Source organism: Scyliorhinus torazame, chromosome 7 (assembly GCF_047496885.1).
Source record: "Scyliorhinus torazame isolate Kashiwa2021f chromosome 7, sScyTor2.1, whole genome shotgun sequence".
NCBI classification, from domain to species: Eukaryota; Metazoa; Chordata; class Chondrichthyes; order Carcharhiniformes; family Scyliorhinidae; genus Scyliorhinus; species Scyliorhinus torazame.
The window spans coordinates 133,342,820-133,355,005 of NC_092713.1; the positions used below are offsets into that span (position 1 = coordinate 133,342,820).

The 12,186-nt window shown below is 52.6% G+C and overlaps 1 protein-coding gene across 1 annotated transcript; it reads left to right on the top strand.

Moving 5' to 3' along the window:
• The first annotated feature begins 10,732 nt into the window (after window positions 1–10,732).
• Window positions 10,733–11,135, top strand: LOC140426572 (reactive oxygen species modulator 1). Its single transcript, XM_072511508.1, has one exon. It carries the CDS (start codon window positions 10,783–10,785, stop codon window positions 11,020–11,022), a length of 240 nt encoding a protein of 79 aa, XP_072367609.1. The 5' UTR covers window positions 10,733–10,782; the 3' UTR covers window positions 11,023–11,135.
• The last annotated feature ends 1,051 nt before the right edge of the window (window positions 11,136–12,186 follow it).

Here is a 12,186-nt window from a genome sequence, read left to right on the forward strand (position 1 = left end):
TTTTCTCGGCCTTGTAAACTATTACGGGAAGTTCCTCCCCAATCTGGCAACTATGCTGGCCCCATTGCATCTTCTGCGAAAGAAAAATCACACCTGGGTTTGGGGTCAGCCGCAAGAAACCGCTTTCCGGTGGGGAAAACAACAATTGTCGTCGTCTGGGTTACTGACCCACTATGATCCTGGACAGCCTTTGCTCGTCACATGTGCTGCATCCCCGTATGGTATTGGGGCCGTCCTGTCCCACAAGATGTAGAATGGGGCCGAGCGGCCGATAGCTTTCGCCTCCCGCACATTGACTGCAGCGGAAAAAAAGTACGCGCAGATCGAGAAGGAGGCCCTGGCAGTGGTCTTTGCGGTGAAACGTTTCCACCAGTACATGTATGGCCGCCACTTCACTGTCGTAACTGATCATAAGCCTCTGCTGGGACATTTCAGAGAGGATAAGCCAATACCACCCATTGCTTCTGCACGGATCCAGCGCTGGGCTTTGTTGCTCGCTGCATATGAGTATTCTCTGGAGCACAAACCAGGAACGCAGATAGCGAATGCCAACGCACTGAGCCGATTGCCTTTATCGACCGGCCCCATGTCAACCCCCACGACCGGTGAAGTGGTTGCAACCCTAAATCTTATGGACACCTTGCCTGTCACGGCATCACAGATCCGTGAGTGGACCCAGACGGAGCCAGTCCTGTCAAAGGTTCGGCACACAGTCCTGTATGGTGGGCAGCATAGACAGCTCCCAGGCGAGTTGCGGGCATTTTCCTCCAAGCTGTCAGAATTCAGCGTGGAAGACGGCACCCTCTTGTGGGGACGCATGTGATTGTCCCGGAAAAAGGCCAGGAGCTGATACTAAGAGACTTGCACAATGGGCATCCAGGTGTGACCAAAATGTAAATGTTTGGTGGCCAGGCCTTGACGCCGACATTGCGAAGGTGGCACAAAACTGCTCCATTTGTCAGAAGCATCAGAGGCTTCTGCCGGCCGCGGCCCTATATCACTAGGAATGGCCGGGGCGGCCTTGGGCGCGCTTGCATGCAGATTTCACCGGCCCTTTTCAAGGATCCATGTTCCTTCTATTAATCGACGCCCAGTCTATTTTTTTTATTTTTTTATTTTTTATTCTCCTCCTTTTTCACGTTTTCTCCCTCATTTACACCCATCAACAATGAACAATAATCAACAAGATATGTCAATCCCCATAATAACAAGGATCCCATCCGCCCACCAACCCCCAAACCTCAACCCGCCTGTTTACATAAGCAAACAACAAAAAGGAATTAGGGATTACCCGTAGTCACCCTTAATCTACACAGCTCTCCACCCACCCACCCACACCCCCAACCAACGCCATCCAGCCTCTAAAACTCTAAAACTCTAAAACTCCTCCTCCCAACCTCAGTTCCCTCCCCCAACCTCGGTTCCCTCCCCCCAACTTTCCACCCCGGCTAGACCACTCGGACCCTGTTCTGTCAGGCTCCGATGGCCGCAGCCCCTCCCCCCACCTCACTCCCGTTCACTGGCCGGCTTAAACCGGCCAGCGTGGAGGCCCCCACCCGGGTCCCTTTCCCCCTTGCCCGGCCCTAGGAAAGCCCAAAGATCCCCTTTTAGCACACAAACCCCACATATCCACCTACACCCCAAAGAACCCTCATTTCCAGTGAAAGTCCCATCACTTCCCTTGTCCAAATATATGCAACATTGGCTCCTTTAGCCCATACACCCGCACGCAGTGATACAAAAAAAAGAAGAAAATACAGTCATGAGGTTACATCGGCACATGACCATTCCTCAATTTGTCAGTTCTGCCACAGTCCTTCTGCCTTCGCAAACTCCTCCGCTGCTTCCGCCGTTCCAAAATAAAAGTCCCTGAGCTTGTAAGTCACCCTCAGCTTCGCTGGATATACAATGCCACACTGCACCTTGCCAATGTACAGTGCCCTCTTCACCTGGTTGAAGGCAGCCCGCCTCCTTGCCAGCTCCACCGTAAAGTCCCGGTATACACGTACACCAGCTCCAGCCCACTGCACCACCTGCTTCTGCTTGGCCCAGCTCAGGACCTTCTCCTTCACACTGTACCTACGGAAGCACAGAGTCACTGCCCTTGGTGGCTCACCCGCCTTTGGTACAGGCCTCCACGACCGATGAGCCCGATCCAGTTCATATTGGGAGGGGTCCTCCCCCTCCCCCAGTAGTTTTGCCAGCATCGCGGCAAAATACTCAGTCGGCTTTGGTCCTTCAACTCCTTCGGGCAGCCCCACGACCCTCAAATTCTGTCGCCTGGATCTGTTTTCCAGATCTTCCATTTTTCCTCGCAGATTCTTGTTCGTGTCCATCACCTTCCGCATCTCCTTCCCCATCGACGCAAGTTGATCACCATGCTGCAATACCGTCTCCTCCACTTCCTTCAGCGCCTCCCCTTGCTCTCGCACCTCCGCCACTGTGCTCGCCACCGCCGTCTTCACCGGGGAAACCGCCTCCTCCACCAGCACATTGAAAACCTCCCGCATCTCCTTCCTCACCGTCTCCATGCATTTCTCAATCTGCACCAACTGCTTTTGGAATTCCGCAGCCATCACCTTAGTTAGTTCTTCAGCCATAAGCACTGCGGCCTCCCCTGGTGCTCCAGCCTCCATCTTCTTTGTTGACCCCGCGGTGACCTTTCCCCTCTCCAACGGACTTTCAGCCGCTTTTTTCCCAGCTGTTTTTTTGGTGTTTTTCGACATCCTTCTTCTCCTTGCGCTATCTCCCGACTTTTACTGCCGTCGCTGGCCCTAGGACCGGGCGATACTCCCCGAAAATGCCGTTCTGAACATGAGCCCTCCAATGTGTGGCTGCCTCCCGCCCGCCGTCACTGGAAGTCCCATCGACGCCCAGTCTAAATGGCTAGAGGTGCATAAGATGCTAGGCACAACATCCTGCGCAACAATTGAGAAGATGCGTTTGTCTTTTAGTACGCATGGCCTCCCCGAGGTGCTGGTCACGGATAACAGCACTCCATTCACCAGTGAGGAGTTTGCGAGGTTCATGAAGATGAATGGCATACGCCATATACGCACTACCCCTTACCAGCTGGCTTCAAATGGGTTGGCGGAGCGCGCTGTGCAGACATTCAAACAAGGCCTAAAGAAGCAGTCTTCCAGGTCAATGGACACGAGACTGGCTCGCTTTTGTTTTCGTATAGGACCACCCCCCATGCGGTGACTGGGGTAGCTCCCGCAGAACTCCTAATGGGCCGGAGACTTTGCACCCGCCTTAGCATGGTTTTCCTGGACATTGGCGCAAAATTACGCCGTACACAAGAACGGCAGGGACAGGGATTTTCTCGGCATCGGCCGATCGGCAGTTTGCGCCCGGTGACCCAGTGTTCGTTCGGAATTTTGCTGGTGGTGCCCAGTGGGTCCTTGGCGTAATCTTTCACCAAACGCGCCCTTCATCTTACCAGGTGCAAGCCCAGGGTCGTCTCCAGCGCAAACTTGTAGACCACGTTTGGTCCAGAAGACTATCCCTTCCAAAGATTCCCCGCCCCCGGAGCTCATTTCTACAGCCCCAGAGACCAGAGACAATGGAAAGTAGTCCTCACAATCTTCCTCTGGTGCCTCACTCAAAGCCTGCGCAGATCGTTACAGAACCGCATGGAGATAGAGACGCCGAGATGACAGAGGCAGCAGAGTCTGAATCCGAGATGGAGACACAGGACGCATCAGAGGGGGAATCCTCGGGTCCAAGGGCCGTGGATGTACAACCGTTACGCAGTTCATCACGGAAGCGCCGGTCTCCTTCTCGTTACATGCCGCCCGATCCAGCGCCTCGTGCAAATGGTGTCCAGCCTGCGGCAAAACGAGTCCGACGCCCACCTTCGCCAGGGTCTTCGGCGGATTCCTTGGACTTTGGGGGGGGGGGGGGGGGACGGGGGCGGCGGGGGGGGTGATGTTATAACCTGCCTGCTTACCATTGGCTGGGGACTAATGATGATCCCACAATCCTGTGGGAGTATGAGCTTCCCCAATGAGGGGGGCGGATAAATCATTAGTAGACTCCCTGTATAAATAAAGCTGGCCAGTTTGGAACCAGCAGGAAGGGGGTAAGCAGCAAGCGAAGTTGCTGCTGCTGTTGTATATGTATGATATTGTAAATAAATGTTATTTCTTTGTATCCTTGAAACTCGTGCTGGATTCTTCGTTGGCCTCACAAAAGCCCTGAACTGCGAAACCTGTCAGAGGTTCCAACCAGCGCAGAGCAGGGAAACGCTGCAACCACATGACCTAGAGACCTCTCCGTGGTCCAAGGTTGGCATTGACCTATTCCACGTGAATGGTCGCGACTGTATGGGCCACGTTTGCCAAGTGCTACAATTTCAGGCATGTCACCGCCAGTCCGCACTATCCGCAGTCCAACGGCAAAGTCGAAAAAGGGGTGCACATCGTTAAGCAGCTCATCCGCAAGGCCTCGGACTCCGCTTCCGACATACACCTTGCACTACTTGCGTACTGGGCAACTCCCTTGTCCACTGGCATGTTGCCAGCTCAACTGCTGATGAACAGGGACCTGCGGACGACGCTTCCAGCCATACGCCTGCCCAACCTTGATCACCTCCCGGTGCTGCAGAAGATGCAGCAGCTTCCCGACAGCCAGAAGCAGGGCTATGACGCACATGCCACCGATCTGGACGTGCTATCCCCGGCAGACACGGTCAGGATCAAGATACTGGATGGTGGGTGGTCTGCTCCGGCTGTCGTTGTTCGACAGGCCGCGCCCAGATCCTCACTCATACATATGGCTGATGGCTCCATTGTGCGAAGGAATCGCAGGGCACTGCGAAAAGTTGATGCCCATAACCACTTTCCCCTCCATTTCCACATGTCGAATTGACACCTCCAGACAGCTCGAATCACGAGGCCACCAGTCGTGCCTCCCACTCGCCTGTCAAGACACCGTCATCCCCTCCACCATCTCTTCGGCAGTCGATGAGGATCAGACACAAGCCTCAGAGACTGGACTTATGAGCATTTGTTTTGTTTGTTCTGTTCTGCATTCCTCAGTCAGTCACATTAAACAGACACATTCACATGTATATACATCTAAAAAAAGAAGGGGAGATGTCATGATATGCAAACATGCAACCAATGAACACTCAGAATAGGACACAACCAATGGGCAGTCAGGACACTCAGAGGTGGCATCACCACAAGGGGGCATGACATAAACACTATAAAAGGGATGACGCACTCACACCCTGCCTCTTTCCACAGACAGACATCTAGAGAGTTAGACAGGGTTGATCCACAGCATCACACCCAGCACGTGGCGTAGAGCAAGCTGGTAGAGTTAGACTGAGTTACTCCAGTTAGATTAGCAGAGAGTCGAACTCATTTGAGAACTGTGTTTTTAAAAATAAATTTAGAGTACCCAATTCTTTTTTTCCAATTAAGGGACAATTTAGCGTGGCCATTTCACCTAGCCGGCACATCTTTTGGGTTGTGGGGGCAAAACCCACGCAAACATGGGGAGAATGTGCAAACTCCACACGGACAGTGACCCAGAGCCCGGACCTCGGCGCCGTGAAGCAGCAGGACTAATCCACTGCGCCACTGTGCTGCCCATTTGAGAACTGTGTTAATAGTTCAATAAACACGTTGAACTCATTTCAGAGTCTGGAGCATCCTTTAGTTAAGACTGCATCAAGTAGCAGCCTGTGTTATCCGAAGCAGCACAAAACAACAACTTTCACATGCGACTTTCACTACTTTCCCCTCAGCACCTTAAGATATCTTTCTCTTGAAAGGTACCTGGAGGCTAATGATGATGGTGAGGTCCAGGTGGGGGTGGTATGGGAAGCGCTGAAGGCGGTGGTTAGGGGAGAGTTGATCTCCATTAGGGCTTACATGGAGAAAAAAGAGGGCAAAGAAAGGGAGAGATTAGTGGGGGAGATTTTGAGAGTGGATAAAAGATATGCGGAGGCCCCGGACGAAGGACTATACAGGGAGAGGCGAAGACTTCAGACGGAGTTTGACCTGCTGACCACAGGGAAGGCAGAGGCACAGTGGAGGAAAGCACAGGGCATGAGATACGAATTACCAGCTTTGTAAGAGGATAGCGGCGAGGGAAATAGGGGGAGTTAGGGATGGAACGGGAACTACGGTGCGGAGTGCAGGGAAGGTAAATGAGGTATTAAGACCTTTTATGAGAGGCTATATAGGTCCCAACCCCCGGAGGAAAAAGTGGGAATGCAACAGTTTTTGGACCAACTAAGGTTCCCGAGGGTGGAGGAGCAGGAGGTGGCAGGTCTGGGGGCGCCAATCGGGGTGGGCGAGGTGACTAAAGGGCTGGGGAACATGCAGGCAGGGAAGGCCCCGGGACCAGACGGGTTCCCAGTGGAATTTTATAGGAAGTACGTGGACTTGTTGGCCCCGCTGTTGGCAAGAACCTTTAACGAGGCCAGAGAAGGGGGGACTCTACCCCCCCGACAATGTCGGAGGCGATGATATCATTAATCCTGAAGCGGGATAAAGATCCGCTGCAATGTGGGTCATATAGACCTATCTCACTCCAGAATGTAGACGCCAAGTTGCTGGCAAAAGTGCTGGCGATGAGGATTGAGGATTGTGTCCCGGGGGTGGTGCATGAAGACCAGACAGGGTTTGCAAAGGGGAGACAACTGAATGCTAACGTGCGACGGCTGTTGGGGGTGATAATGATGCCCCCAGCGGAGGGGGAGGCAGAGATAGTGGCAGCGATGGATGCAGAGAAGGCATTTGATAGGGTAGAGTGGGAGTATTTATGGGAGGTGCTGAGGAGGTTTGGGTTCAGGGAGGGGTTTGTCAGTTGGGTTAAACTCCTCTATGGAGCCCCAGTGGCAAGTGTAGTCACAAATCGGCAGAGATCGGAGTTTTTCGGTTACACAGGGGAACGAGGCAGGGGTGCCCTCTGTCCCCATTACTGTTCGCGCTGGCAATTGAACCACTGGCCATAGCGTTGAGAGACTCTAGGAAATGGAGGGGGGTGGTTAGAGGAGGAGAGGAACACCGAGTGTCACTCTACGCAGATGACCTACTGCTGTATGTGGCAGATCCTGTGGAGGGGATGACAGAGGTTATGCAGATATTGAGGGAGTTTGGAGATTTTTCGGGATATAGGCTTAATATGGGGATGAGTGAGTTTTTCGTAGTACACCCCGGGGATCAGGAAGGAGGGATAGACGACCTGCCGTTGAGGAGAACGGAAAGGAGCTTTCGATATTTGGGGATTCAGGTAGCTAGGAGCTGGGGAACTTTACACAAACTCAATCTGACGCGGCTGGTGGAGCAGATGGAGGAGGATTTCAAGAGGTGGGATATGCTGTCGCTCTCACTGGCGGGCAGAGTGCAGGCGGTAAAAATGATGGTCCTCCCAAGGTTTCTTTTTGTGTTTCAATGTCTCCCCATTTTGATCACTAAGGCCTTTTTTAAGAAAATAGATAGGAGTGTTATGAGTTTCGTGTGGGCAGGGAAGACCCCGAGGGTGAGGAGGGGTTCCTGCAGCGCAGCAGGGACAGAGGGGGACTGGTGTTGCCGAATCTGGACGATTATTACTGGGCCGTCAATGTGGCAATGGTTCGCAAGTGGATGAGGGAGGGAGAGGGGGCGGCGTGGAAGAGGCTGGAGATGGCGTCCTATAAAGGAACGAGCCTAAAGGCGCTGGTGACGGCGCCGCTACCGCTCTCCCCGAAAAGGTATACCACAAACCCAGTGGTGGCGGCAACCTTAAGGATCTGGGGGCAATGGAGGCGACATAGGGGTGTGACGGGTGCCTCGGTGTGGTCCCCGATCAGGAACAGCCATCGGTTTGTCCCAGGACGGATGGACGGAGGGTTCTAAAGCTGGCATCGGGCAGGAATTAGGAGATTGGGAGATTTGTTTATTGACGGGACTTGCGAGCTTGGGAGCGCTGGAGGAAAAGTATGAGTTGCCCCCGGGGAATATCTTTAGATACATGCAAGTGAGGGCGATTACGAGGCAACAGGTGAGGGAATTTCCGCTGCTCCCGACACAGGGGATCCAGGATAGAGTGATTTTGGGGGTATGGGTCGGGGAGGGCAAAGTGTCCGAAATATATCAGGAGATGAGAGAGGAGGGGGAGGCGCTGGCAGAGGAGCTGAATGGAAAATGGGAAGAGGACCTGGGGGAGGAGATTGAGAAGGGTCTGTGGGCTGATGCCCTAAGCAGGGTAAATTCCTCTTCCTCGTGTGCTAGGCTTAGCCTGATACAATTCAAGGTTCTACACAGAGCACACATGACGGGAGCGAGGCTGAGCAGGTTCTTCGGGGTGGAGGACAGGTGCGGGAGGTGCTTGGGAAGCCCGGCGAAACACACACATATGTTTTGGTCGTGTCCGGCACTGGATGAGTACTGGAGGGGAGGGGCAAGAGTGATTTCAAAGGTGGTGAAGGTCCGGGTCAAGCCAGGTTGGGGGTTAGCTATATTTGGGGTAGCGGAGGAGCCGGGAGTGCAGGAGGTGAAAGAGACCGATATTCTGGCCTTTGCGTCCCTGGTAGCCCGGCGAAGGATCTTACTCATGTGGAAGGAAGCGAAGCCCCCCGGCGTGGAGGCCTGGACAAACGATATGGCAGGGTTCATAAAACTGGAACGGATTAAGTTTGCGTTGAGAGGATCGGTTCAGGGGTTATTCAGGCGGTGGCAACCGTTCCTTGACTATCTCGCGGAACGTTAAGGGAAAATAGATAGTCAGCAGCAGCAGCCCAGAGGGGGAGGGAAGGGGGGGGCAACCTGTTTTGTTCTGGTTGGGGTGGAGGGGGGGGGGAGCACTATTTTTTGTTACTTTGTTATATCACTATTTTATTTAGATTGTGTTATTGATCAGTTATTGTGTTAATAATGTTATTTATTAGTTATGTGTTATCTTTTTTGTTGATTTGTAAGGTGGAAAAATTGTGTTTGAAAACTTTAATAAAATATATATATTTTTAAAAGATATCTTTCTCAGCAGCAGCATGATTCTCTGATTCTGGCTCCAACGGAGTAACTCTGACAGAGGAAAGGATGTACTTTTATGTGGCCTTCATCATTTGGTAAATAGATCCCAATGAAAGCCCCAGTGTGCACCAAAGAATCCTCCTTTATTTAATTATTTATAATAATACATTCCTGCAGCAACTCGTCTAAAGCTTCACAAAATAAATTACTTTTGAATCACGGTCACCGTTAGGTGTCAGTTATAGCAGAGCGGGTGGTATTTTTGTCTCTTATTGTGTGTTCAAGCCCCCAATCTGGAGGTTTGGATACATTAACCCAGACTGACACTTCAGTGTAGCACTTGTTAGACTGAGGACCCACCCGTCCTCTGCGATGGATGTTAAAGATGTCACAGTACTATACATTGGAGAAGAACCGCATTCTCCTGGTTTTGTGAGGGCCACGAAGAATCCAGCACGAGTTTTAAGGATACAAAGTAATAACATTTATTTCCAATAACATAGATATATATATAACAGCAGCAGCAGCAACTTCCCTTGCTGCACTCTCCTTCCTGCTGGTTCCAAACTGGCCAGCTTTATTTATACATGGAGTTTACTAATGGTTTCTCCGCCCCCCCCTCATTGGGGAAGCTCATACTCCCACAGGATTGTGGGATTGTCATTAGTCCCCAGCCAATGCTAAGCAGGCAGGTTATAACATCCCTCCCCCCAAAGTCCAAGGAATCCACCGAAGACCCTGGCGAAGGAGGGCGTCGGACTCGTTTTGCCGCAGGCTGGACACCATTTGCACGCGGCGCTGGATCAGGTGGCATGTAACGAGACGGAGACCGGTGCTTCCGTGATGAACGACGTAACGGTTGTACATCCACGGCCCGTGGACTCGAGAATTACCCCTCTGATGCGTCCTGTGTCTCCATCTCGGAGTCAGAGGCTGCTGCCTCCGTCATGTCAGCGTCTCTATCTCCATTCGGTTCTGTAACGACCTGCGCAGGCTTTGACTGAGGCACCAGAGGAAGATTGTGAGGATTCCCTTCCCTTATCTCTGGTCTCTGCGGCTGTAGAAATGAGCTCCGGGGGCGGGGAATCTTTGGAGGGGATAGTCTTCTGGACCGAACGTGGTCTACATATTTGCGCTGGAGACGACCCTGGGCTTGCGCCTGGTAAGATATAGGGCCCGTTTGGCGAAAGATTACGCCAAGAACCCACTGGGCACCACCAGCAAAAGTCCGAACCAACATTGTGTCACCGGGCGCAAACTGCCGAATCGGCCGATGCCGAGAAAATCCCTGTCCCTGCCGTTCTTGTGTGCGGCGTACTTTTGCGCCAATGTCCGGGAACACCATACTAAGGCGGGTGCGAAGTCTCTGGCCCATTAGGAGTTCTGCGGGATCTACCCCAGTCACCGCATGGGGGGTGGTATTATACGTAAACAAAAAGCGAGCCAGTCTCGTGTCCATTGATCCGGAAGACTGCTTCTTTAGGCCTCTTTTGAATGTCTGCACTGCGCGCTCTGCCAACCCATTTGAAGCCTGGTGGTAAGGGGCAGTACGGATATGGTGGATGCCGTTCATCTTCGTGAACCTCGCAAACTCCTCACTCGTGAATGGAGTGCCGTTATCCGTGACCAGCACCTCGGAGAGGCCATGCGTACTAAAAGACAAACGCATCTTTTCAATTGTTGCGCAGGACGTTGTCCCCTGCATCTTATGCACCTCTAGCCATTTAGACTGGGCGTCAATTAATAGAAGGAACGACTTCCCTCAGGGTGATGTCGGCCTGAAGGACCGGGAATCGGAATCCCCCCCCCAATGCCAGTCGCAGTGGGACCGTACGGGCAGTCACAGCCCAGCTGCTTCAACAGGGTTCGAATGGGCTTCATGATGGGCTGTGCAGTTGGCATGGCGGCTGGTGCACTTTTTGGCAGTTTCTCATGCCTCCGGCTGGGACTGAGGGGGCGAGAGCTGCTGGGTGGTGTGGGGAAGACCATGATGCAGAGCGGAGGCACATTTGGAACCTTCATGGCGATTGGAATGGGAATCAGATGCTAACGACCATTCTTCTCTTTCTGCTGAAATTTCAAGACTTGCAGATAATGTATCACCGGTCTCTGTCCCTTTGATTACCAGCTGTATAATAACGGAGATTAAAGTGTATGATTTACTATTGCAAAAAAAAAAAAAAAAAAAAAAAAAAAAAAAAAATTAATAGAAGGAACATGGATCCTTGAAAAGGGCCTGCGAAATCTGCATGCAAGCGCGCCCAAGGCCGCCCTGGCCATTCCCAGTGATGTAGGGCGCGGCCGGCGGAAGCTTCTGATGCTCCTGGCAAATGGAGCAGTTTTGGACCACCTTCTCAATGTCAGTGTCGAGGCCTGGCCACCAGACATAACTCCGGGCCAACATTATCATTTTGGTCACACCTGGATGCCCATTGTGCAAGTCTTTTAGTATCAGCTCCTGGCCTTTTTCTGGGACAATCACACGCGTCCCCCACAAGAGGATGCCATCTTCCACGCTGAATTCTGACAGCTTGGAGGAAAATGCCCGCAACTCGCCTGGGAGCTGTCTATGCTGCCCACCATACAGGACTATGTGCCGAACCTTTGACAGGACTGGCTCCGTCTGGGTCCACTCACGGATCTGTGATGCCGTGACAGGCAAGGTGTCCATAAGATTTAGGGTTGCAACCACCTCACCGGTCGTGGGGGTTGACATGGGGCCGGTCGATAAAGGCAATCGGCTCAGTGCGTCGGCATTTGCTATCTGCGTTCCTGGTTTGTGCTCCAGAGAATACTCGTATGCAGCGAGCAACAAAGCCCAGCGCTGGAGCCGTGCGGAAGCAATGGGCTGTATTGGCTTATCCTCTCTGAAAAGTCCCAGCAGAGGCTTATGATCAGTTACGATAGTGAAGTGGCGGCCATACACGTACTGGTGGAAATGTTTCACCGCAAAGACCACTGCCAGGGCCTCCTTCTCGATCTGCGCGTACTTTTTTTCCGTTGCAGTCAATGTGCGGGAGGCGAAAGCTATCGGCCGCTCGGCCCCATTCTCCATCGTGTGGGACAGGACGGCCCCAATACCATATGGGGATGCATCATATGTGACGAGCAAAGGCTTTCCAGGATCATTGTGGGTTAGTAACCCAGACGACGACAATTGTTGTTTTACCCAGCGGAAAGCGGTTTCTTGCGGCTGACCCCAAACCTAGGGGTG